Genomic DNA, 23182 nt, shown 5'->3' with positions numbered 1-23182 from the left:
CAAGCAGATTCTGGGCTGTCAGTGCAGAACCTGATGCAGGGCTTGATCTCACCAATCTCGAGATCATAACCTGAGCTGAAATCAAGAGTTGGACACCTAACACTAAGTGACACCCAGGTGCCACTATATTCACTATCTTGACTAGTGATGGTTCCCTGGATATATACACATGTCAGACTTAAACAATTGTACACTTTAAATATGTGCAGTTTACTGTACATCAATTATACCTCAAGAAAGTGGTTTTATTATTTTTATTTTTATTATTTTTTAAATTTAAATCCTAGTTAGCATATAGTGTAATAATGATTTCAGGAATAGAATTTAGTGATTCATCACTTACATATAACACCCAGTGCTCATCCCAACAAGTGTCCCCCTTAATGCCACTTACCCATTTAGCCCATCCCCCCACCCAACACTCCACCAGCAACCCTCAATTTGTTCTATTTAAGAGTCTCTTATGGTTTGTCTCCCTCTCTGTTTTTATCTTATTTTTGCTTCCCTTCCCTTATGTTCATCTGTTTTATTTCCTAAATTCCACGAGTGAAATCATATTTGTTCCTCTGACTTATTTCACTTAGCACAACACACTCGAGTTCCATCCATGTTGTTATAAATGGCAAGATTTCATTCTTGTTGATCACTGAGTAATATTCCATTACACACACACACCCCACATCTTCTTTATCCATTCATCAGTCGTTGGACATTTGGGCTCTTTCCATACTTTGGCTATTGTCGATAGTGCTGCCATAAACATTGGGGTACATGTGCCCCTTCACATCAGCACTCCTGTATCCTCCGGATAAATACCGAATAGTGCAATTTCTGGGTCATAGGGTAGTTCTATTTTTAATTTTTTGAGGAATCTCCATACTGTTTTCCAGAGTGGCTGCATTCCCACCAACAGTGTAAAAGGGTTCCTCTTTCTCCACATCCACGCCAACATCTGTTGTTGCCCGAGTTGTTAACGTTAGCCATTCTGACAGGTGTGAGGTGGTATCTCATTGTGGTTTTGATTTGTATTTCCCTGATGATGAGTGACATCGGTTGGCCATCTGGATGTCCTCTTTGGAAGTGTCTGTTCATGTCTTTTTCCCGTTCCTTCACTGGATTATTTGTTTTTGGGTGTTGAGTTTGATAAGTTCTTTATAGATTTTGGATACTAACCCTTTATCTGATATGTCATTTGCAAATATTTTCTCCCATTCTGTCAGTTGCCTTTCAGTTTTGCTGATTGTTACCTTCACTGTGTAGAAGGTTTTTATCTTGATAAGGTCCCAATAGTTCATTTTTGCTTTTGTTTCCCTTGCCTCTAGAGACATGTCAAGTAAGAAGTTGCTGCAGCTGAGGTCAAAGAGGTTGTTGCCTGTTTCCTCCCCTAGGATTTTGATGGCTTCCTGTTTTACATTTAGGTCTTTCACCCATTTTGAGTTTATTTTTGTGTATAAGAAAGTGATCCAGGTTCATTCTTCTGCATATTGCTGTCCAGTTTGCCCAACACAATTTGCTAAAGAGACTGTCTTTTTTCCACTGGATAATACTCTTTCCTTTGTCAAAGATTAGGTTGCCATATGTTTGTGGGTCCATTTCTGGGTTCTCTATTGTGTTCCATTGATCTGAGTGTCTATTTTTGTGCCAGTACCATACTGTCTTGATGATTACACGCTTTGTAATACAGTTTGAAGTCTGGAATTGTGATGCCTCCAGTTTGGTTTTCTTTTTCAGGATTGCTTTGGCTATTTGGGGTCTTTTCTGGTTACATACAAATTTTAGGATTGTTTGTTCTAGCTCTGCAAAGAATGCTGGTGTTATTTTGATAGGGATTGCTTTTAAGTTTTTTTTTTTTTTTTTGATGTTTATTTATTTTGGAGAGAGAGTGCACACACAAGTGGCAAGCGGAGGAAGAGCAGAGAGAGAAGGAGACAGGGGATCCAAAGCAGGCTCCACACTTTCACTACAGTGCCTGATGGAGGGCTCGAACCCACAATCACGACCTGAGCCAAAGTCAAATGCCTAACCGACTGAGCCATCCAGGTGCCCCAAGAAAGCAGTTTTTAAAAACAGGTAAACTAAGGGCAAGAATGTACATGAAGTAACTTTCTTTTCCTAATCATTTTTCAAGATCAGCTTCTCTGGTTGGTCCTAAGGATAGATTACCAACTAGTAATTTAGGAAAACTTGTTTATACATTTCTCTTACCTGCTTTGTTCCCAAACACAAGCAAACCATTTAAATTCAAAATTTTTAAGGCTGGGACCATCTCATTACTATGGGATAAGTATTGATGAGAGCTAGAACTGAGTTTGGGACCTTAAGGAAAGCATTTTTAAGTCTCCTTCCAATGAGAATTTAGCAACTGGATTTTCCTTTTCTACATAGAATTTAAGACCTCCCAAAGGCACCAAGCTCCATTTTGGCAGAGATTTCATCTATCTGTTCGCCCTCATACCCCTAGCATTAAGAATACTGCCAAGCACACAACAGGCACTCGGTAAATATCTGTCAAATGAATGAATAAAATTCCACTTAAGCTGTCACCACCTTTTCTTGGGACCATTTTGGACTGAGGCAGGTGGCAGTTCTATCCCTCCTTCTAACTCAACAATTCCATCTCTAGAGGTAGATATTGTCTGTTTTCTCCAAATTTTCTTATTATTCACTTTTTTGTATCTGGATAAATAAGGTGGTATGGCTTAGGAAACTCACATCCAAGAAATGAACTAAAATATTATATCAAAGATTACACCTAGGATCCACAAACTAGAAGCAACCAGATAAGAACAGTTAGGAAAATCACGGCATACCCTCTGTAAGAAATAGTCCATTTATTAAAAATGAACATTATAACTAGACTGCAGTAACATAGAAAACAGTAGTGTAAACCAGAAAAAACATCATCATTGCCTATGATTTACAAACTACAACTTTATACACATCTACCTGTGAGAATTCACACTTCATGAAGGCAGGCTGTTTGGGTTTGTTCTGTTCACGGAACAGTGCCTAGCATATTGAAGGTGCTTATAAATGCTTGTTGGATGAATTAGTGAAACTAAATATAAAACATATCTTTGAAAACATACCTGAAAAGGAATGAGCAAACGTGGAAAATTATGTTCGAGTAGTGGAACTGTGGGTGTTTCCTCCACTTCCCTCTATTTTCCAAGTCTCCCTAAAGTTGTAATAAAACTGTCTCAGTTGAAAAGATGGTCACAGAAACCCCTTCCTTGTCCTGTAGCTAAGGAAGCATCTGAATTGGAGTAGGGATGCGACCTGACTCCAATTCCAAGAGGGCCACTTGAAAGGGTGTGTGACTCCAGCCAAGGGCTCCTCGGGCACCTGACATACAGGCTTTTCCTCCAGAGGTTGAGAAGGCACAAGTTTGGACCTCCAAAGGGACTACTTTTTCTTCTATGTTGCCCCCGTCCCCGACAGGTCACTCGTACCTCCTAAACCACCCAGAGGAGTCGCTCACTATCCCCCAGCCCTCCCACTTCAGGCCCCCGGGTAACTCATTCCCAAGGGAGCGGTCACTCTCTCCTCCACGGCTCTATCTCCACTAAGCCGGTCACTTTTTCTCCCCGGCCCTCCAGAGGGCCATTCATTCACGGAGAGAGGGTCACTCCTTCCTGATAGAACCAATCCCACTTTGCGGGGGTCGCTCGCTCTCCCCGGCCCTACTGTCGGGGTCACTCGTCCTCAAGGGGGAGCTCACCCCTTCCCCACCGGCCCCATTCCCCGTGGAGACAGCCGCTCGTACCGAGGCGGAGCGTCGCCTTCGCCCGGCCCCAGCCTCGAGGCGCAGCACCGCCTCCTTCCGGGCCCTGCCTCGCGCGTGGCGGCGCCGCGGGCTCCCGGAGGCCTGGGCGGGGCTCCCGCGCGGATACGAGGCGGCGGGCCGGGCGGCTGGGCCCAGAGCGCCGAGCTGGGGCGGCGGGACGGCAGCCAGCGCGGGCCATGGCGGGCTGCTGCGCGGCGCTGGCCGCCTTCCTGTTCGAGTACGACACGCCGCGCATCGTGCTCATTCGCAGCCGTAAAGTGGGCCTCATGAACCGGGCCGTGCAGGTGCTCATCCTGGCCTACGTCATCGGGTGAGCGCGACCGCAGGCGCTGTCCCCGAGGGGTCCCGGGGTCAAGAGTGTCGTGACGGCCGGGAACTCCCCTTCTGCGTCCCGCCCGTGCACCTGCTCCTCCTGGCCTAGGTCACCCGGTGAGCCCCTCGAGCGGCCTCCAGGTGCTGTCCGCGAGGGGGGGGTGGGGGGGCGCGACCCGAGACGGGTGACACACCCCTCCCCGGACCCTGGCCACCGGGCGACCGGGCTCTGAGTCAGGAGACTGCTTTGATGTTGTGTTTTCAGGGCAAAGCCTGGCTAGACCTTCATCCTTCCTGCTTCTTGTTCTCTTCCTCCGTGTTGTCCTTTGGCGGCGGGGGTGCTTTGTCCTAAATGGCTCAGTCTTTGCACTTCACTTCCCATTCTAATGATCAGCTGACAGCAAATAAGACTTGGGATTTCCATTTCGTTCCTTTTGGGTCTGTGGCTTCCGGTCCTTTTCTTTAAGTACCGTGTGGTAACCCAAGAGAGGGAAGAGGTCACACTTCTAAAAAGCATTTTAGCATTTCAGTTCCTTTGTTTTGTGAAGTGGTTGGGTTTTTGGTATAAGTACTTTACTTAGCCTCATCATTCTCTGTGCTCCCTTTTTATGCTTCCATATGCTCTGCCACCTTCTAGTCTCACCAAGTGTTTAATTTTAATTGAATGCATCCATTACAATTTAGTGAAACTCAAAGAGGAGGTAGAAATTAACTTACCAACTGGGCCCACTTACAAGGTCCATCTGGGCGTTACAGCGTCTACAGCTGCTGAGCTGATATGTTATCTGCTCTGGCATTCCTTTTCTTGAAAGGCTTAATGCAGTGGTTCCCAGCTGCACATTAGAACCTTTTGGGAACCTTTTAAAAATACAGATTGCTGACTCCCATCCCCAGACCTGATTTCATTGCTACGGAGTATGACTGACTCCCAACGTGATTCTGATGTGCAGCAAAGTTTGGGAACCAATGTCCTAGTGTTTTCTAAACCTACCTGATTGTGAAAGATTCACCTGAGGAACTGTATAAAAGTAACAGATCCCCCACCCTGGAGTGGGGCTTGGAATCTGTTAACACCGCTGTTGGGAATTCACATGATCTGGCTGTTAGGTATGGCTTCTAACAGCTGTCAGCTGAGCAGCAGTAAGCACTGACAGGATTCAATAAAATGGTTTCCCAGATATGGGCTCTACATCAGAACCACCTGGCCCTCTCCCAGGTTTGGATTTATTAAGTCTTATTACATACCACCACCAGTAACTCCTTGCCCCCCAGTGATTGTTGATGCACCTTAAATTTTGAGACCTGCTTCTAACTGGTTAAGTAAACTCACATTGCTGGATTGGACCGGAAGCACTTAGAATCAAAAGCTCTCAGCTTTTTCCTCTTGGCTTTCCATCCTCAAGGGAGGATTAGTTTAAATCTACCTTAGGGTATCTGTAAAGTTCTAGACTACAGAAAAGTGTCTATAGCTGCCCATAAAGATGTGAACTATCACATTAATACATCTTACATTGATAACATGATAAAATATTTTGGATATATTGGGTAACATAAAATATATCATTATAATTAATTTTACCTGTTTTTCTTTTGTAAACCCCCCGATTTCGAATCCGAGAGACCACCAAGGAGCCAATACCGATGCAAACGCACGAGAGTTTATTTGCAAGCTCGAGCTTGGGCCCAAGTATACCCGACACAGGGGAGCAGGGACTTGGACCCCCAGGTTAGGAGGGGTAGCAGTTTTATAGGGGCCAGTGGCCAATGAGATTGTAACACACACAGAAAGTTGCATATTCATGTCAGTCCACACGCAGGTGGCCAATTGAATTACAATTTACCCCATAGTAACTGTTTGAACTAGCCTATCACTCTGGTCAGAATTGGCGTGCAAGTTTGGCGAGCAAAAGGCGGGGTTTACATTATTTGGCGGTTAGGGGTTCCGCATTCCTAAATAAGCGGGTTTCCAGTAAGGGTGTGCTCAGCGGCTTGACTAGGGTGGGGGAATGTCTTAAGCAATAAGTAGGTCATGTGGGGGTTATACATGAGATGGTGGGTGTAGCACAAAATGGAGTTAGTCTTGCTCTGCTTGTCCAGGGGTAGGGGATTTTTGTAAAATTCCTTGGGTCCCACACTTTTTACTTTTTTAACATGGCTGTTAGAAATTACATTACATATGTAGCTTGTGTTCTATTTCTGTTGGGTAGCACAGCTTTCCAAGGTTCCCATAGAGTGTGTGCTACCTTGATCATGAGGATTTATAAAGCAGTAAATGCTTTGCTTTTCCATCTTCTATGATCAAAACTGACTCAGGAAATTAAAGGCATTTTTCTTTTTTTTTTCTTTTCTTTTTCCTTTTTTTTTTTTTTTTTTAACTCATCTCTTAGCTTCCTAATCCAATTCATCTTAGACTGGACATGGATTTCTCAGTTATCTGATTCTGTCATCTATCACATGGTGAGGCAGTAGTTAATCACATAGTGATTCGTGTGAAACCATGTGTCTCTGATTTAGCAACTCACTGTACTCTGTGGTAAAATAAGCTTCTGTGTGTCTCAGTAGAATTAAATGAAAGCTTATATTGCAGCTAAATTCCTAGAACACTTGAAGAAAAGGACTTGTTTGGGGAAAAGCCTACCTCTAGGTTGGACAGTGAATTTGGAGACTGCTCAGACCAGACAAACCCATAAATAACCAAAGCCAGTGATTTTTTGGAGTCTTAGCAGCTAGAGCTTATAAGGAGAGGAGAGGGATGCTAGCATTTCTTGATTCTAGAAAAAATAACAATAATGGTCGCTGGTAGGTGTTTAATAACAGCTCTGGTGGAAAGGAGTTCTCATTTGTAGCATTAGCCAACTTCCATGGTGTAAGTCCTCCCATCATGGCCAATTTTAGCCTATTGATGGCAACACAAACATTGTTCTACACATTTGACATGCATTAACTTATTTAACCTCACAACTATCCTATGAAGTCCTATTATCATTCCCATGTTATTGATAGGAAAAACTGAGGCACAGAGAAAGGCCAAAGTTATGCCTAGTGAAGGTAGAGCTTAGAAATGAACCATGATCACTGACTTCAGTCTAGGTTCCAGTGTCCTAACCACTATGTGCTAATGCCTTTAGATTTTTTTAAAGTTTATTTATTTGAGAGGGAGAGAGAGAGAGAGAGAGAATGAGAATACAGATGGGGAAGAGGCAGAGAGAGGGAGAGAGAGAGAATCCCAAGCAGGCTTCGAACTGTCCGTGCAGAGCCCGATGCGGGGCTTGACCTCATGAACCATGAGATCATGACCTGACCAAAGTCAACGCTTAAATGGCTGAGCCACCCAGGCCCCCCTTTAATTATTCAAGCTGGTTGCAACACCCTCAATTCTCCCCAGAGAAGAGAAGCATACATGGGACCTGAATTCTTGGAGAAAAAGTATGAAACTAATATAAAAAGTTACTTTAACAGTGAGATTCTCTTTTCTGGAGGGAGTATAGCATACAGGACAAGAAAAGAGGCTTCAGAGGCAAAAGACTTGAGTTCAGATCCTCACTTTGTCATTCACTAACTGTGTGACCTTGGGCAAATGACTTAACCTCTCTCTGTCTTAGTTTCCTCCTCTGTAAAAATAGAGAATAATAGGGGTGCCTGGGTGGCTCAGTCGGTTAAGTGTCTGACTTTTGATTTTGGCTCGGGTCACAATCTCCCAGTTCGTGGGATAGAGCCCCACGTGCGGAGCCTGCTTGGGATTCTCTCTCTCCCTCTCTCTCTGCTCATGCATGCACACACTCTCGCTCTCTCAAAATAAATAAATAAACTTTAAGATAAATAGAGAATAAATTTTAAAATAGAGAATAATATCGTTATAAAGTGGTTAGGATTAAATTAGTTAATAAATATATAGAGCTTAGATTAGCACCTTGGATTAGAAAACACCCAGATGGTAACTATTATCATAATTTTTATAATTGCTTTGGAGATTCTGCAGGTCATAGTGCATTGAAAGTGCTCAACTATAGATATTTGAATGTCAAATAAAGACATTCATTGAGTACTTTCTTTGTGCTGATCACTGTGCTAAGGGCTTTACCTACATCATCTCATTTATCTCCCACAAACCACCCTGTGATTTATGTTCTATATGCCCATTTTGCAGAGCCCCCCCAGTTAAACAGTTTTGAAAATTTGCATAATTAGTTAATGTTGTACTGTCAGCCTCTGGTTATCAGAGACTCCCTAGTATCAATTCAAAGTCACTGAATCCTAATGGCAATTTAAGAGGAGTGTTTTATTTTGTAGGTGGGTGTTTGTGTGGGAAAAAGGCTACCAGGAAATGGACTCTGTGGTCAGCTCCGTTACTACCAAAGCCAAAGGCGTGACTGTAACCAACACTTCTACACTTGGATTCCGGGTCTGGGATGTGGCGGACTATGTGATTCCAGCTCAGGTATGCCTCCCACCATGGCTTCTAACGCTAAAGCTTCTCATTAGCTCCTTTCCCTTTACTGACTTTGCACTCTTGATTAATGATTCGCCGAGTTCTAACATCACTGATCCCCAGACTGATTGTCTTAGTCCAAGAAAGCAACACAGGCAGATCCCTTTCTGGCTTGGGGTCAAATAAATAATATTCAACCAGCTAGGTTGCTTCAGCTCTAAATCATGGTTGGCTTAAACACAGACAACTCGGCCTGTCTCAGGCCCTGAAAGGTGGAGAAGCAAATGTTTTAAGTCCTGGGAAAAATTCAGGTGGAAATACCACCATTCCACACTTTGTATTTGCTTTATTGTTGTAAATCCACAAGGTAAACCTTTGCAGACAGTGTAAAAAGTTTATCAGCAGTTCGAGACCAAAGCCAAACCAGAAGGAAACAGACATGCCCGTATAGGATTTTGTCAGTAATAAAGGTAAGGGAAGAAAGTGATACAGCACCCTAGTATCCAGTCTGTTAATTGACACAGCTCCAAGTTAAGTATTAACTGTCTTTAGCCATGATAATGGCTGTGGTCCATGGCCAGACCCTGACATATCCCTCCAGATGCCTTATATGCTAGGGTCCTGGGGTGGCTAAATGCAAATAAGCTGTCAGCTCCTGGCTCAGAGCTAAGCAAGGAGTTGAGAAACTCTCTTCATTTCCCTCTCCCAACCCCCAACTTCTCAAGAGAAGGGTTTTGTGGGGTGCCCAGAGAGAATACCAAAGCTAATGAGCAATGAAGGTCAAATGGAACAGCGGATTCATAGTTTGTTGGAGGCAGGTGGTCCTGTTGGCATGCACCTGTGTCAACAGAGAGACCTCTGCTTCCTGTGAAGCCATGGGGACCATCATACCCAGTCTGTTTACTGGGGCCAAGGAAGACCGTGGACCCACTGCTTCTGCCCCTCAGTGGAAAGGAATAGGCAGCTGCTCTGCCTTCCAGCTCAACTCTGGGCTGGGGGCTGCGTGAGCCCCACAGTGCTCTCTCTTCCTGAGCTTGCACAATGTGCATTAAGCTGCGTGAGCCCCCCAGTGCTCTCTCTTCCTGAGCTTGCACAATGTGCATTAAGCTGCGTGAGCCCCCCAGTGCTCTCTCTTCCTGAGCTTGCACAATGCCCTCTGCTTCTTTGCGGATGGACCACAAACATTTGTTTGCAGTGCTCATCTCCAGACTGAAGTTTCCCTGAGCTTAAAGTAGATAAGAAATAGGGGTGCCTGGATGGCTCAGTCAGTTAAGTTTCCGACTTACGTTCAGGTTATGATCTCATGGTTATTGAGTTCGAGCACCACATCGGGCTCTGAGCTGTCAGCCTGCTTCGGATTGTGTGTCTCCCTCTTTCTCTCTGCCCCTCCCCTGCCTGAGCTCCCTCATGTTCCATCTCTCTCTCTCAAAAAATCAAACAAAAAAAAGCCAGGAGAGCCTTGGGCATCATGCCACATCCTCATGCTTCCTCAAGACATTTCCTTGTCTCCCAACTTGGCTTGTTCTAGATCTTTCTTTGGAAGATGCTAGCTATTCCCAGAGCTTCCAACACCTTGTCAGACCTGGGGGTGGAGAGGTCTACAGACATTTTGATCCCTGAGTTACCCTGATCCTCCAGATGGCTCCCGGTACTGACTCCACTCTTCCACAGAGTACGAAACACTAACAGAAAGCTTCTGGTATTTCATTTTAGAATGCCAGTGTTCAGTGAGGGGGAGGTCCAACTAGGATTTTTGGACATCTTTTATTCCTTATGTTGGAAGGTCCTTAGCAATTCTTCAGTCTCATCCCCAGTGAATTGTTCTCTAGAAACTTTTGTTTTCTAAATATTGATCTTTTTTTTTATGTTTTATTTATTTATTTTGGCGGGGGAAGGGGCAGAAAGAGAAAGAATCCCAAACAGGCTCTGCACTATCAGCGTGGAGCTTGAACCCACAAACTGCAAGATCATGACCTGAGCCAAAATCAAGAGTTGGATGCTTGGTGGAGGGGTGCCTGGGTGGCTCAGTCGGTTAAGCGTCCAGCTTCAGGTCAGGTCATGATCTCGCAGTCTGTGAGTTCGAGCCCCGCATCAGGCTCTGTGCTGACAGCTCAGAGCCTGGAGCCTGCTTCAGATTCTGTGTCTCCTTCTCTCTCTGCCCCTCCCCTGCTCATGCTCTGTCTCTCTCTCTCTCTCAAAAATTAATAAAAACATTTTTAAAAAATTAAAAAAAAAAAAAAGAGTTGGATGCTTGGGGCACCTGGGTGGGTCAGTCAGTTAAGCGTCTGACTGTGGCTCAGGTCATGGTCTCACAGTTTGTGAGTTTGAGCCCCGTGTCAGACTCTGTGCTGACAGCTCAGAACCTGGAGCCTGCTTTGGATTCTGTGTCTCCTTCTCTCTCTGCCTCTCCCCAACTTGTGCTCTGTCTCTCTCTCAGAAATAAACATTGGGAAAAAAAAAAGAGTTGGATGCTCAACCGACTGAGCCACCCAGGTGCTCCCTCTCCAGAAACTGTAAATCAACCTTTTGGCACATTCCTGGGAGGAAAAAACAACCTTCTCAAATGGAGAAGTATCAATTGCTGACCCTGATTTGATCTTCTCTAGAATGTTTTATTTATTTATTTTAATTTCAGCTAGGAAAGAAAACCAGCCAAATTTGGGGACTTTGGTGGCCTTGCGTTTTTGTACCTCTGAAGTAATCTGTTTGGCAGAGGATGTCTTGAGCACTTTTTGGCTCTTTTCCCTTAACAAGCCAAGCTTTATTAAGGAACCACTTCAGATTATAGACATTTTTTTCCATTGAGGTGAAATTCACATGTCATAATATTAGCTATTTCAGATTGAAAAATTTAATGGCATTTAGTACTTTCATGATATTATGTAACTATAACTTCCTTCTAGTTCCAGAACACTTTCATCACCCCAAGAGGAGACCCCATACCCATTAAGCAGTCACTGCTCATCCTACCCTCCACTTTACCCCTGCCTCTGAGACACCCACTCACCTGCCTTCTGGCTCTATGGAAATTTCATAGAATCATAAAATATGTGGCCTTTTGTGTCTGGCTTCTTTGACTTAGCATCATGTTTTTGAGGTTCACCCAGTTGTATCCTGTTTCAGTGCTTCATTCCTCTTTATGGCCGAGTCATATTCCATTGTAGGTACACACGTAGGTATAGATAACCACAATCTGTTTATCCATTCATCTGTCAATAGATACTTGGGGTGTTTCCACCTCTGGGTCACTATGAACAATTCTGCCATGAACACATATAAGCAGTAGCCACCCCGCCCGTCCACAGTTTCAGTTACCCATGGTCAGCCGTAGTCTGGAAGCAGATGATGCTCCTGACGTAACCTCAAGTCAGTAGCAGCGCAATGCTTCAAACATTCACCTCACTTCACGTCTTCACATAGGCAATTTATCATCACCCAAAGAAGGGTGAGTACAGTACAGTAAGGTATTTTGAGAGAGAGAGAGAGACTAAATTCACATACCTTTTATTATAGTATACTATTATAATTGTCCTATTTAGTATTAGTTATTGTTGTTAATCTCGTACCGTGTCTAATTTATTTATTTATTTTTAAATGTTTATTTTTGAGAGAGAGAGAGACACACACACACAGAATGCAAGCAGAGGTGGGGCAGAGAGAGAGGGAGACACAGAATCCGAAGCAGAGTCCAGGCTCTGAGCTGTCAGCACAGAGCCCGACGTGGGGCTCAAACTCATGAGCCATGAGATCATGACCCAAGCCGAAGTTGGACACCTAACTGACTGAACCACCCAGGTGCCCCTTACTATGTCTAATTTAAAATTTAACTTTATCATAGGTATGTCTGCATTGGAAAAAAACACAGTATATGGAGGGTTGGGTACTATCTGCATTTTCAGGCATCCCCCAGGGGTCTTGGAACGTTATCCCCTTGCAGATAAGGGGGGACTGTGGTACAAGTATTTACTTGAATCCTGTCTTCAGTTAGCTTATAAACTCTCAGAGAACAAGATATAAAAAAAAAAAAAAAGATCAGGGTTGTTTTTTGTTTTTGTTTAATTTTTAGTGTTTATTTTTGAGAGAGAGGGAGAAAGAAGGAGAGTGCACCCAGGGGGGAGGGGCAGAGAGTTGGGAGGGCGGGGGACAGAGGATCTGAAGCAGTCTCTATGCTGACAGCAGAGAGCCTGATGCGGGGCTTGAACTCACGAGCCATGAAATCATGACCTGAGCTGAAGTGGTGGCTTAATCGATGGAGCCACCCAGGTGCCCCAAAAGATCAGTTTTTAAAATGTTTTCTGCATGACATATGGGAGAAGTGAAAGGTACTGTCCTATTAAATGAACACCTGGCTTTCTTTATGGCTTGGCCTGACTCCTCTGAAGGTAACACAGTGGTGCTCTCCCCCCTTTCCCCCTCTGCAGGAGGAGAACTCCCTCTTCATCATGACCAACATGATCACCACCGTCAACCAGACCCAGGGCCTCTGTCCTGAGGTAGGCAGCTTCTCAGGAAAGAGCCTCAGGCCCCTCTCCCCCACCTGACTGACTACATGGAATTTGTTTTCACTCTTTCTTCTTTTTCCAGCTTCCAGATAAGACCACTGTGTGTAAATCTGATGCCAACTGTGCTGCTGGCTCTTCAGGCACCCACAGCAACGGTATGAGCACGTGGCTGTGACCCCACAGTAGACATTTAGCGTGGGGAAGGCAGCCCCTGACCAGACTGCCTCCCCTGTGGGGCTTCTCTCCCAGAGAGATGTTCGGGATGAAGAAATCCTCTACATTCCCCAGTCCTTCATATGACCTTGGGTGAGCCTGGTGTACCGATTAGGCTCTTAGGATCTTCTCGACATTCACCTGTTACCCATACTCCAGAGGCCACCCCAGATCTTGTCCTGTGCCATCACCCTAGCCTTGCTGCTGGACTCAGGCAACTGTTTTCCTCTAATTTGTGGAAACTGTATAGAGCCTGTAACTGGAACAGCTCAAGATCAATTGCACAGGATGTTATGGCGGTGCTTCCCCTTCTCTCCCTTGCAAAAGTAGAAAATAGGTGCCCCTCGCCCCTGCAGGAATTGCAACAGGAAGATGCGTGCTATTCAATGAGACCGTGAAGACGTGCGAGGTGGCAGCCTGGTGTCCAGTGGAAGATGACACACATGTGCCTGAGTGAGTCCTGCCCAAGGGAAGGCGGCAGGGGAGTTAAGCCTGTGTGTTGTGCTCTTGGTGTCTTTGTGGAATCAGGCTTCCCCAGGGCCGGGACCAACGGCAAGGTGGGCCACAGCATTTGTCACTTGCGAGAAGAGTGCAGATGATTTATTTTTATGTTTGGACTTTGTCAGTTGCAGGTAACTAACAGGAAACAGTTCCCGGTACCTCAAGCAGGACACACACATGGCAGGGGCAGTTTACTGTCCAACTAACTATGAAGAGCCCAGCACGACTAGACCTGGGACTCAAAGGACAGCTTCAGAGTTTCCACCTTTTGACTCTGCTTCCCCCATATTGGCTTCATTTGCAGGACTGTGGTGTAGTCCCAGGAGGCGTCTCTGGGCTTATATTCTCCCAAGTCTCCCAGCCCGGTTGTCCATAAAGATTCTAGACCTGTCCATCATCACATCTTCAGCCACATCCCTCCACCCATCACTGTACCTGAGGCATGGATTTTGCTTATCAGCTCAGGCCTGGGTTACCTGCCCACCTCTGGAGCTAGGGCGCAGTCATTCCCACCCAAATCACATAGCCTGAGAGTAGAGAGGTGTGGCTTCCAAAGGAAATTGGGGGATCATTACCAGAAAAGAAGGGAATGGATGCTGGGCAGGAAAATAATTAGTGTCCACTCTAGTGTATTTTATAAAGGAGAGCAGGCTCAGGGCTGCCCTAGGATAACATTCTTCCCAATAGTAATTTGCTCACTTTGATTGGGTGGGTCAGAGGTAACGCTCTCAGAATTGCTTGCAACTCCAGCCTTCCTGACCCAGAGTTCAGACGGAGGCCTGGATAAGCCTGGCAGGGAGCCAGCCACGTTAACCTCATCTGGGGTACACTGCAACGGAAGAAACGGCTGAGAGGTGCCGATTGCAAGATTGCCGAGGGCAGCAGCTCAGGCTAGGGAAGGAAATACTAAAAGAAAATGAATCCTAGCATTTTTGAGCTGCAAAAGGTCTTATGGAGCTGTGCTCCCTAACATCGTGCTACTGGCCATGGGTGGCTGTCGAGCACTCAAAAGGTGTCTGGAACCAAACAAAATGCTCAGTGTAAAATGTACTCCAGAGCCTGAAGACATTATGGAAAACAAATTATATGTATATATATTATATATATGATACTATATACATATATATATGATACTTTGTGTTTACCTGGTGAAATAATACTTCAGATATATTGGGTTATTATAGAAAAGTTAGTTGCACTTGTTATTTTTACTTTTTAATGTGACTACTAGACACTTCAAATTGCAAGGTGGCTTGTATTTGTGTCTCAGTATATTTTCATTGGACAGCACTGTTATGTATCTAATCGAGTGGAGGATGATTTTTAAGTATACACTGATAACATGAAATAACATGAGTCACATGAAGAGAAGGACATTCCCATTCTTATTCAGCTTCTAAGCTTATATCAAGGAGGAAATCCTGGTTTGGGGTGTCTTTTAGAACTTGCTGATTTCCATTTCTCATAAATTACAATCCCCAGATTCAACACCTTGGGCAACAGTAATATTAAGTGGAACTTTTTTTTTTTTTTTTTTTTTGAGAGAGAGAGAGAGAGAGATAGTGTAAGCAGGGGAGAGGGGCGGGGGGGGGGTGGCGTGGAGAGAGAGAGAGAGAATGAGAATGAACGAACGAACTCCAAGCAGGCTTCACTCTAGGCACGGAGCCTGACATAGGGCTCCATCCCATGACCTGAGCCGAAATCAAGAGTTGGACGCTTAACCGACTGAGCCCCCCCAGGTGCCCCTTAACTACAACTTTTAGTAATACTGTTTTGATATGATTATATTTATTTGAACAATGACCTCTGACTTGGGGCAAATGATATTTCTTATGGTCATGATGGAAAGTTTCATTTCAAAATGAATGTCAGTAAAAAACAGTCAGTTGATCCTAAAGGCAGGAACAACACAAATGTCCATCAGAGAAAGAGATAAACAGATCACAGTCCATCCATGCAAAGGAATAGGACACAGCCATAAAAAGAGAATGAAACGTTAGATGCTACAATGTGGATGAACCTAGAAAACATGGTGCTAAGTGAAAGAAGCCAGACACAAAAGGCCACATATTGTATGAACCTGTTTATATAAAATGTCCAGAGTAGACAAATTTGGAGAGACAAAAAGTAGATTAGTGGTTCCCAAAGGCCGGGGGTAGGGTAGGGCGTGGGGGTGGGGGGAATAGATATTAGTGCTTAATGGGTACAAAGTTTCTCTTTGGGGTGATGAAAATGTTCTAGAACTAGATGTGTGATAGTTGCACAACATCGTGAATGTATTTAATGCCACTGAATTAACACTTTAAAATGGTTAATTTTATATTGTGTGGATTACACCTGCATTTTTTTTTTTTAAACTGTGAGTTAGGGGCACTTGGATGGCTCAGTCAGTTGGGCAACTGATTCTTGATTTCAGCTTGGGTCATGACCCCAGAATCCTGGGATCGTGCCCTACATCGGGCTCTGCACTAGGCATGGATCTTGCGTGGGATTCTCATTCATTCTCTTTCTCTTTCTCTTTCTCTCTCTCTCTCTCCCTCTCCCTCTCCCTCTCCCTCTCCCTCTCTCTCTCTCTCTCTCTCTCTCTCTCTCTCTCTCCTCTCTCTCTCTCTCTCTCTCTCCCTTCCCTCTGCTCCTCTCCCCCACTTGTGTGCTCTCTCTCTCTAAAATAAAATTAATTCATTAAATTTTTTAAAACATTAAAAAAATAATAAAACAGTTAATCTTAAAAGTTTTACATATGAGTTAGACAGATGTGGGGGAAAGCTATGGTATAGAGAATGGCAATAGTTTGAAAAACCCTAATATAATCCATCCCTCTTGATACAAGGATGTGGGAACTTGAAGCCCTGAGAGAAGTACCTTGGTCAAGGCCTTTCTTGGCATCAGTGGTGACAGGTTCAGCTGTCTTTGCTGTGTGGACTTGCTTCTGTCTCAGGGTTAAGAAGACTATGGATACTGTTTATAAACTCAAATATTCCACCTGGATCAGGGAAGCCTCCCCTGCCCCCTCCCCCCCGCCCTTCCCCACAGAGGGGTCTGCCCCTAGCACTGGATTCTCCTGTAGAGACGCACCAAAGAAGCGGGGTCCCCTTGGAGACAGATTTACTGTGTACTGGCCAGCCAGGAGCTGATGTGGCACTTCCAAGAAGAGAGTGCCAGCAGACACGTGATTTTTGTGTACTTTTGCAATGAGATCAGGATCCACCCTGTTGGTGAATTCACCTTTGCTTGGACTTGTAAAAACAGATCTGTTGAGCGTTCCCCTGAGGGCACCTGAGTGAGATGCGCTCACTCTGAAACCCTGAAACCCCGAAACCGGCTGCAGGCTGAATAATTTCAAGGGAAGCTACCAGGCATCCTTTCTCCTTAGCTATTCCTCAAACTCTTAAATGCCCACTGCCTTCGGCAAGAGGCATGACAGGAAGAAAAGGAAAGGTTTAGTTTACCCTCCTCTGTTAACCTAGTGTTTATGCAGAGGACGGTAGAAAATGCTCGAGAGGTTATCATGTTTTTTCTTGACAAAATGACATTGTAGAACATGTGTCTGTGCTTTTTAAAAATATTACATAAGGAGGAGAGCATACATCTACTTGTACTTTTATTAACAATATGTTCCGTTATCTTTTTCAGACCTGCTTTTTTAAAGGCTGCAGAAAACTTCACTCTTTTGGTCAAGAACAACATCTGGTATCCCAAATTTAATTTCAGCAAGTAAGTGGGCCAGCTGTGTGAGTTCACCAGTGTCTTAGAGCAACTTCTGCCTCCTCTTTGAGGTTTTCCTCACTTCATTTCTGCTTCCTCCTGACTTTAGGAGGAATATTCTTCCCAACGTCACCACTACCTACCTCAAATCGTGCATTTATGATGCCATAACAGATCCCTTCTGCCCCATATTCCGTCTTGGCAAAATAGTGGAGAATGCAGGGCACAGCTTCCAGGACATGGCCATTGAGGTAGGCAGAGGCCCCTGGCTTTTCTGACACAGCCTTTAACGCATCTTGTTCTAGAATGGGCCCCGAGGAAAGCTTGCTGTCTCTGCTCACAACCTGCAGGGAGGTATCATGGGTATCCAGATCAACTGGGATTGCAACCTGGACAGAACCGCCTCCCTCTGCTTGCCCAGGTACTCCTTCCGCCGCCTGGACACCCGGGATGTGGACCACAATGTGTCCCCCGGCTACAATTTCAGGTAGGCGTGAGCTTGGGGCCTGGTTCTCTTGTGTTGGGGGGTGGAGGGCGACAGTGCCTGGATCACTCCCCAGCGGGGGCGTCCGTGCCCACCAAAGACCAGCACTCAGGCAGCCTCTGAGGGCAGGTGGAGAGGTATGTACCAGAGTGTTCCTAGTAGATCTTGTGCCCACAGTATCCTGGCCCATGAGAGCCTCCTGTGCCCCTTCTTACTTCAGAAATCATGTTGAGGGGCGCCTGGGTGGCTCAGTCGGTTAAGAGTCCGACTTCAGCTTAAGTCATGATTTTGCAGTCTGTTGAGATCAAGCCCTCCGTCACGCTCTGTGCTGACAGCTCGGAGCCTGGAGCCCGCTTCAGATTCTGTGTCTCCTTCTCTCTCTGCCCCTCCCCTGCTCAAACTCTGTCTCTGTCTCAAAAATAAACATAAAAAAAAAAAAAATCATGTTGATACAATTTTCAGAGTAGCCCAGAGAGGCTGGCTGCTTGAGCTCCCTTGGGCCAGCCTCCTAGGACCCCTGCTCACTGATTTTGAGGAGTGGGTGAGCTTGTGATCCTCCAGTCTGAAGACCTCTGGGGCCTGACCCAGGAATTAGTTTCTCAAAGACCCAAGTCTGCCTTTGGAATGCCCAGGGTGCAGGAGATACAGACTTAAGCCTCAGGAAAGGCCTTTGCTGGTACTTCCCTACCGAAAGTACCAAGTATTCATGTCCTGGGACTCTCACAACAAATTACCACAAGGTGGGTGGCTTGAAACAACAGGAAGTTATTCTCTCATTGATGTGGAGGCCAAAGTCCCCAAATCAAGATGTCAGCAAGGCAAGCTACCTTTTTTTGCCTTTTCCAGGTTCTGGGGGCTCCCCAGTGTTCCTTGGCTCATAGACTCATCACTCCCACCTCTGCCGCTGTTGTCACACAGCCTTCCCTCTGTGCGCATCCCCGTGTGTCCTCTCTTCTTACAAGGTCACCAGTCATATTGAATCAAAGTCCACCCTAATCCAGTCCAACCTCATCTCAACTAATTCCAGCTGCAAAGACCCTATTTTCCTATTTCCTTTTCCCATTCACATGTTCCAGGTGGATACGAATCTTGGGTGACGGTGTTCAGCCCGGTACAGCTGGCAATCTGATGGGAGGACCAGGGGGCCAGGGTCACGTTTCCTGAGGCAACCAGACCCGTAGCCGCGTACATTGTTGTGTGCCCTTTGTGTCATCTCTCACGCATTTTGCCACTCAAAAAAAGCATCCCCACAAGGGGCCACCTGAGTAGGTCTGAGGTGCTTTTGTGTTGCACTTGTCTCCCTCTAGTGGTGACGTGTGCAAGCCAATACGGGATCACAGAAACCTCCAGAATTACAGTCAGCTATCATTTTGAACCACCTGACTCACTGATACTAGGGCAGATATTTGGATTTTTTTTCCCTAGTAAAGGAATTAGATTTGTGTTGCTGTCTCTACTGTTACACACTTTAGAAACCATTGTGGAAAAACCTCAAGCTTGGGTCAGAACCTCAGAACAGAGAGAAGCCGATGGGAACCGTCACCAGAAAGACACCCATCCCCTGACCTCCACTAGCACCAGGCCCCACCTGAATTCCCCAGGCCTGACCATGACATAGAGGTTGTGGGCCAGACTAATCATGGGCCAAGAGTTTAGGCTTCTCTGAATCAACATCCTATATGTATAACACGGGCAGGAAATGGCATCATGGCTCAACAGACCCCCCCACTACCACCATTCCCCCACGTGTATGTTTTTTTTTTAATGGCTTTATTGAGATATAGTTCACACAACACTCTTCATCCATGTAAAGTGTGGGATTCCATCATTTTTAGTTCATTCACAGAGTTGTAGGACTCTCGGCGTAATTTTAGAACATTTTCATCCCCTCAGTGCAAAACCCCTTCGGCCATCACCTGTATCTTCCCATCTACCTCAGTCCCTGTCAACCACCATCTGCTTCCTTTCTCTCTGGATTTGCATAAACGGAATCACACACTATATGGATTTCTGTGACTGGCTTCTTTCACTCAGCATCATGTTTTTTTCCAAGGTTCATCCATATTGTACATTTATCATTACTTTATCTCTCTTTATGACCAAAGAATATTCCATTATGTGGATATACCACATTTTATTTACTCATTTATCCATCGATGGGTCAGTAGTTCTTTAAAAAAAAATATGTCCAGCACTGATTCTGTGAGTTTTGTGGAGTTTCATGGCCAGTTCCATGCCCCTACCCACAAGGCAGTCCTGGGGCTAGCTGCTGGCTGGCCACATGCTGTCGGTGACCAGGATCTCCTTGAGAGAGGCAGGTGGTTCTGCTGTGTCAAGGAGGAGGTTCAGAGCGTGAGGTTCCAGCTCCACCGTAGGAGGGGCCAGTGATGATAGAGTAGTTCTGGTGCCCCAAGGGCCCTGGCATCCTCCTGCCAACAGCCCAGCCCACATCCTGCGCAACTCACATTAGCCGGGAGAAGCCCTGAGGTGCTCAGGTATCGTCTGTCCAGCAGGCAGTGCCGGCTCCTGAGGGCCTCGGGATTTCTGCTCTGATGTCCCCATTTCCCTAGGTTTGCCAAGTACTACAGTGACCCGACTGGCGCCGAGCACCGCACGCTCATCAAGGCCTACGGCATCCGCTTCGACATCATAGTGTTCGGAAAGGTAGCCTGGCTGCTGGCTTCTCTTGGGGCTCTGGTTCAGAGCTTCCGAGTTCTGAACCCCGGGCTTCTGGGTTCGCCAGGGTCCACGGGCCCTCTCCCCACCTCTTATCTGCTCTTGCCCACCTCTCTCACAACTTTGTCCTTTTCTTCTGTCATTTGTAGGCTGGGAAATTTGACATCATTCCCACCATGATCAACATTGGCTCGGGTTTGGCGCTCTTAGGGGTGGTGAGTGACTTAGACCGCCCCTCTCCCCCCCTCCCCCCCAGCTGCCCGCCCTCCTCAGCAGTAGTTAGCACAGTGAGGTGAGACCCTCCACTGGCATCCTGGTTCCTCCCCTTGACACTTGTTTCTGGAATCGACCCTCCAAGTTTCTTGCCCTTGCCCCCAACCCCACCTCCCCTTCCCTTCTCCAAGACCATGGCCCTCGGGGCCTTGCCTTCTCCTGAGAGGTGGAGCCTTGCCCTTTCTATCCTTGAAAGATTCCAGGCTTTGTGGGAAGGGGCATGCATAGAATAACAGGGGCTGAACCATCCTGGCTCGCTCTTTCTCACCCTGTGCTGCACTCAGGCGACAGTGCTATGTGACGTCATAGTCCTCTACTGCATGAAGAAAAGATACTACTACCGGGAGAAGAAATACAAGTATGTGGAGGATTACGAGCAGGTAGGCCGCCTCCGCCTCTTTTTTGTGCCAGTGGTGAGCACCTGGGGCGCTGGGCCATCTGGGGGGAGACCCGGGTGCAAAGGTGGCACTCCTTAGACATGTGGTCACCCCAGGCAGTGGCACACTGCTCACTACCCTCATCCTCCGCTCCATTTCTAGATCATCTGTACTAGTATTCACTTCATACTTTTCTTCAAACGGGCTCACTCTGTAAAATCTAGCCTCATTTTAATTAGTGACATCTCAGGTTACTTATAATCATGAATATTATGACAAAATCTATGTCCACACACTCCTTAAACTTGCCTCACATAGCAAGAGGGGTTGGGTACCATGCTTTTTGAGAACCCATGCACTGGGCTAAGCTGAGTATGTACAGTTGTGAAGGGCTGCCCGAAGTTCTCAGGGTGAGTGCCTGGCTCTCGCCTGCCCCAAGTGGCCCAGGCTTGCCTATGGGCAGCCCATGGTGTCTATACATCTATCCAGAAGCGTATCAGTCAACGATAAGCGTACCTTTCTTTGCAGGGTCTTGGCAGTGAGATGAACCAGTGATGCCTCCACACCTGGGCTCCCCACGGCCCTCATCAGAGCACAGCGAGGAGGGAGAAAAGGCTGCCATTGTCACCCCAGAGAAAGTTCCAGATTCTGAGTCCATCTCCACTGCACAAGAACTTCATGGTTGCCCAGCTGCTCCCGTGTTTTGTGTGTAGGGCGTGTGTAGTAAACCACCCTGCACAGTGGGTCACCTCAACGTGGGGTTGTTGGGGCGACCTCTGGCCTAAGGGCTCTGGCCCTACTGCCGCTGCTGGGCAGGGCCTCCTTCAGGACCAGCCTTCCTCAGGGGCTCCAGTCTCCAGGCTACTGCGAGACCGGTCCAGCTGGGGCCCAGCAGCTCTGTTCAAGCACTTTATAAGGGAAGGAAGGACACCTGGGTGTGGTCACTGGCTCTTGGTCACCCAGTCCACTCTTCCTCCCCCCAATCCATACTGTCATGGGACAGAGTTAGCACGTCTCCTTGAGAAGAGGCATGTCGAGGTGATCGAGGACCAAACATTAAAACGATTTTCTCAACCTTTGTTCTCATAGCATGAACTAGAACTTTCCTCTCTTCCCTTTTACTTCGACCACTAAACCCATTTGTTGTCACAGCTCACCATGTTCAGAAAAAGCTTCCTGAAACAGTCTGTTGTTGGGGCTTTAGGCATCTTCCCCGACTTCGACCTAATCTTGAAGGCCTCGGCATCTTGGTATTTGTAAGGCTGTGTTCCTACAGAATTTACAAGATTTTGTCCTGTCGTGACTAGTCTTTTTTTTTTTTAATGTTTTTATTTATTTTTGAGACAGAGAGAGACAGAGCATGAGCAGGGGAAGGGCAGAGAGAGAGGGAGACAGAATCTGAAGCAGGCTCCAGGCTCTGAGCTGTCAGCACAGAGCCTGAAGAGGGGCTTGAACTCACAAACCGTGAGATCATGCCCTGAGCTGAGGTCGGACATTTAACCGGCTGAGCCACCCAGGTGCCCCCATGTGGTGACTAGTCTTACATGTGCATGTGTTTTTTTTTACATAAAATTGTGGTCCTGCACTATGGGGGACACAATTTTAAGTAACAAGAACATGACTTATCCTGTCCCCTCCCGATTTGCTTTCCAGAAGTCTCCAACCACAAGCAGCACCACCTACACCTACCTTGTTTGAAATGTTAATGAAGTTATTTCTAGCTTCGCCTTCACACCGACTTAATTCCGCATGGAGCCTTCAGGATCTCCTTAAAGAAAGCTGCTTGCCCCTCCCCCCCCATCACGAATTCATTTCCAAGTACTGAAGGGAACGTTTATTTTAGAAGTGCCTGCTTCTGCTGCATAAAACCTGGGCTTTTCTTGCTTTGGGGGCGGGGGGGGGGGGGGAAGTTTACCGAACCCC

The 23182-nt window shown here is 46.2% G+C and overlaps 2 protein-coding genes across 10 annotated transcripts in view; one reads left to right on the top strand and one right to left on the bottom strand.

Moving 5' to 3' along the window:
- Positions 1-3852, bottom strand: part of IFT81 (intraflagellar transport 81) — a 191445-nt gene extending 187593 nt beyond the window's left edge. For all 6 annotated transcript variants that reach the window (XM_042962874.1, XM_042962876.1, XM_042962879.1 and 3 more), the window contains exons 1-2: positions 3767-3852; positions 3090-3178 (exon numbers count right to left, since the gene is read on the bottom strand). The gene's annotated coding sequence lies outside the window, so the exon portion shown is untranslated. The remainder of the gene's footprint in view (positions 1-3089; positions 3179-3766) is intronic.
- A 36-nt stretch (positions 3853-3888) lies between these two features.
- Positions 3889-22598, top strand: P2RX4 (purinergic receptor P2X 4). Of its 4 annotated transcripts, none has more exons than XM_007079655.3 (12): positions 3889-4097; positions 8390-8537; positions 12950-13021; positions 13113-13185; positions 13600-13696; positions 17378-17458; positions 17559-17700; positions 17800-17936; positions 20504-20597; positions 20759-20824; positions 21167-21262; positions 21788-22598. In XM_007079655.3, exons 1-12 carry the CDS (start codon positions 3964-3966, stop codon positions 21812-21814), a joined length of 1167 nt encoding a protein of 388 aa, XP_007079717.3. In that variant the 5' UTR covers positions 3889-3963; the 3' UTR covers positions 21815-22598. The 4 variants fall into 4 exon arrangements, with proteins under 4 accessions (XP_007079717.3, XP_042818828.1, XP_042818827.1 ...); XM_042962894.1 differs by lacking the exon at positions 3889-4097 and adding an exon at positions 4111-4216 and having other exon boundaries at positions 21788-22596; XM_042962893.1 differs by lacking the exon at positions 3889-4097 and adding an exon at positions 4111-4240 and having other exon boundaries at positions 21788-22596.
- The last annotated feature ends 584 nt before the right edge of the window (positions 22599-23182 follow it).

Source organism: Panthera tigris, chromosome D3 (genome assembly GCF_018350195.1).
Source record: "Panthera tigris isolate Pti1 chromosome D3, P.tigris_Pti1_mat1.1, whole genome shotgun sequence".
Taxonomy (NCBI): domain Eukaryota; kingdom Metazoa; phylum Chordata; class Mammalia; order Carnivora; family Felidae; genus Panthera; species Panthera tigris.
The sequence above is the reverse complement of the archived record's forward strand: the minus strand, read 5'-3'. Positions and strand labels throughout refer to the sequence as shown.

Coding starts and splice junctions, on each gene's coding strand:
- P2RX4 (XM_007079655.3), top strand. CDS start 3,964: ATGGCGGGCTGCTGCGCGGCGCTGGCCGCCTTCCTGTTCGAGTACGAC. Junction 4,098..8,389: donor ATCCTGGCCTACGTCATCGG/GTGAGCGCGACC, acceptor TTTATTTTGTAG/GTGGGTGTTTGTGTGGGAAA. Junction 20,825..21,166: donor GTTTGGCGCTCTTAGGGGTG/GTGAGTGACTTA, acceptor TGCTGCACTCAG/GCGACAGTGCTATGTGACGT.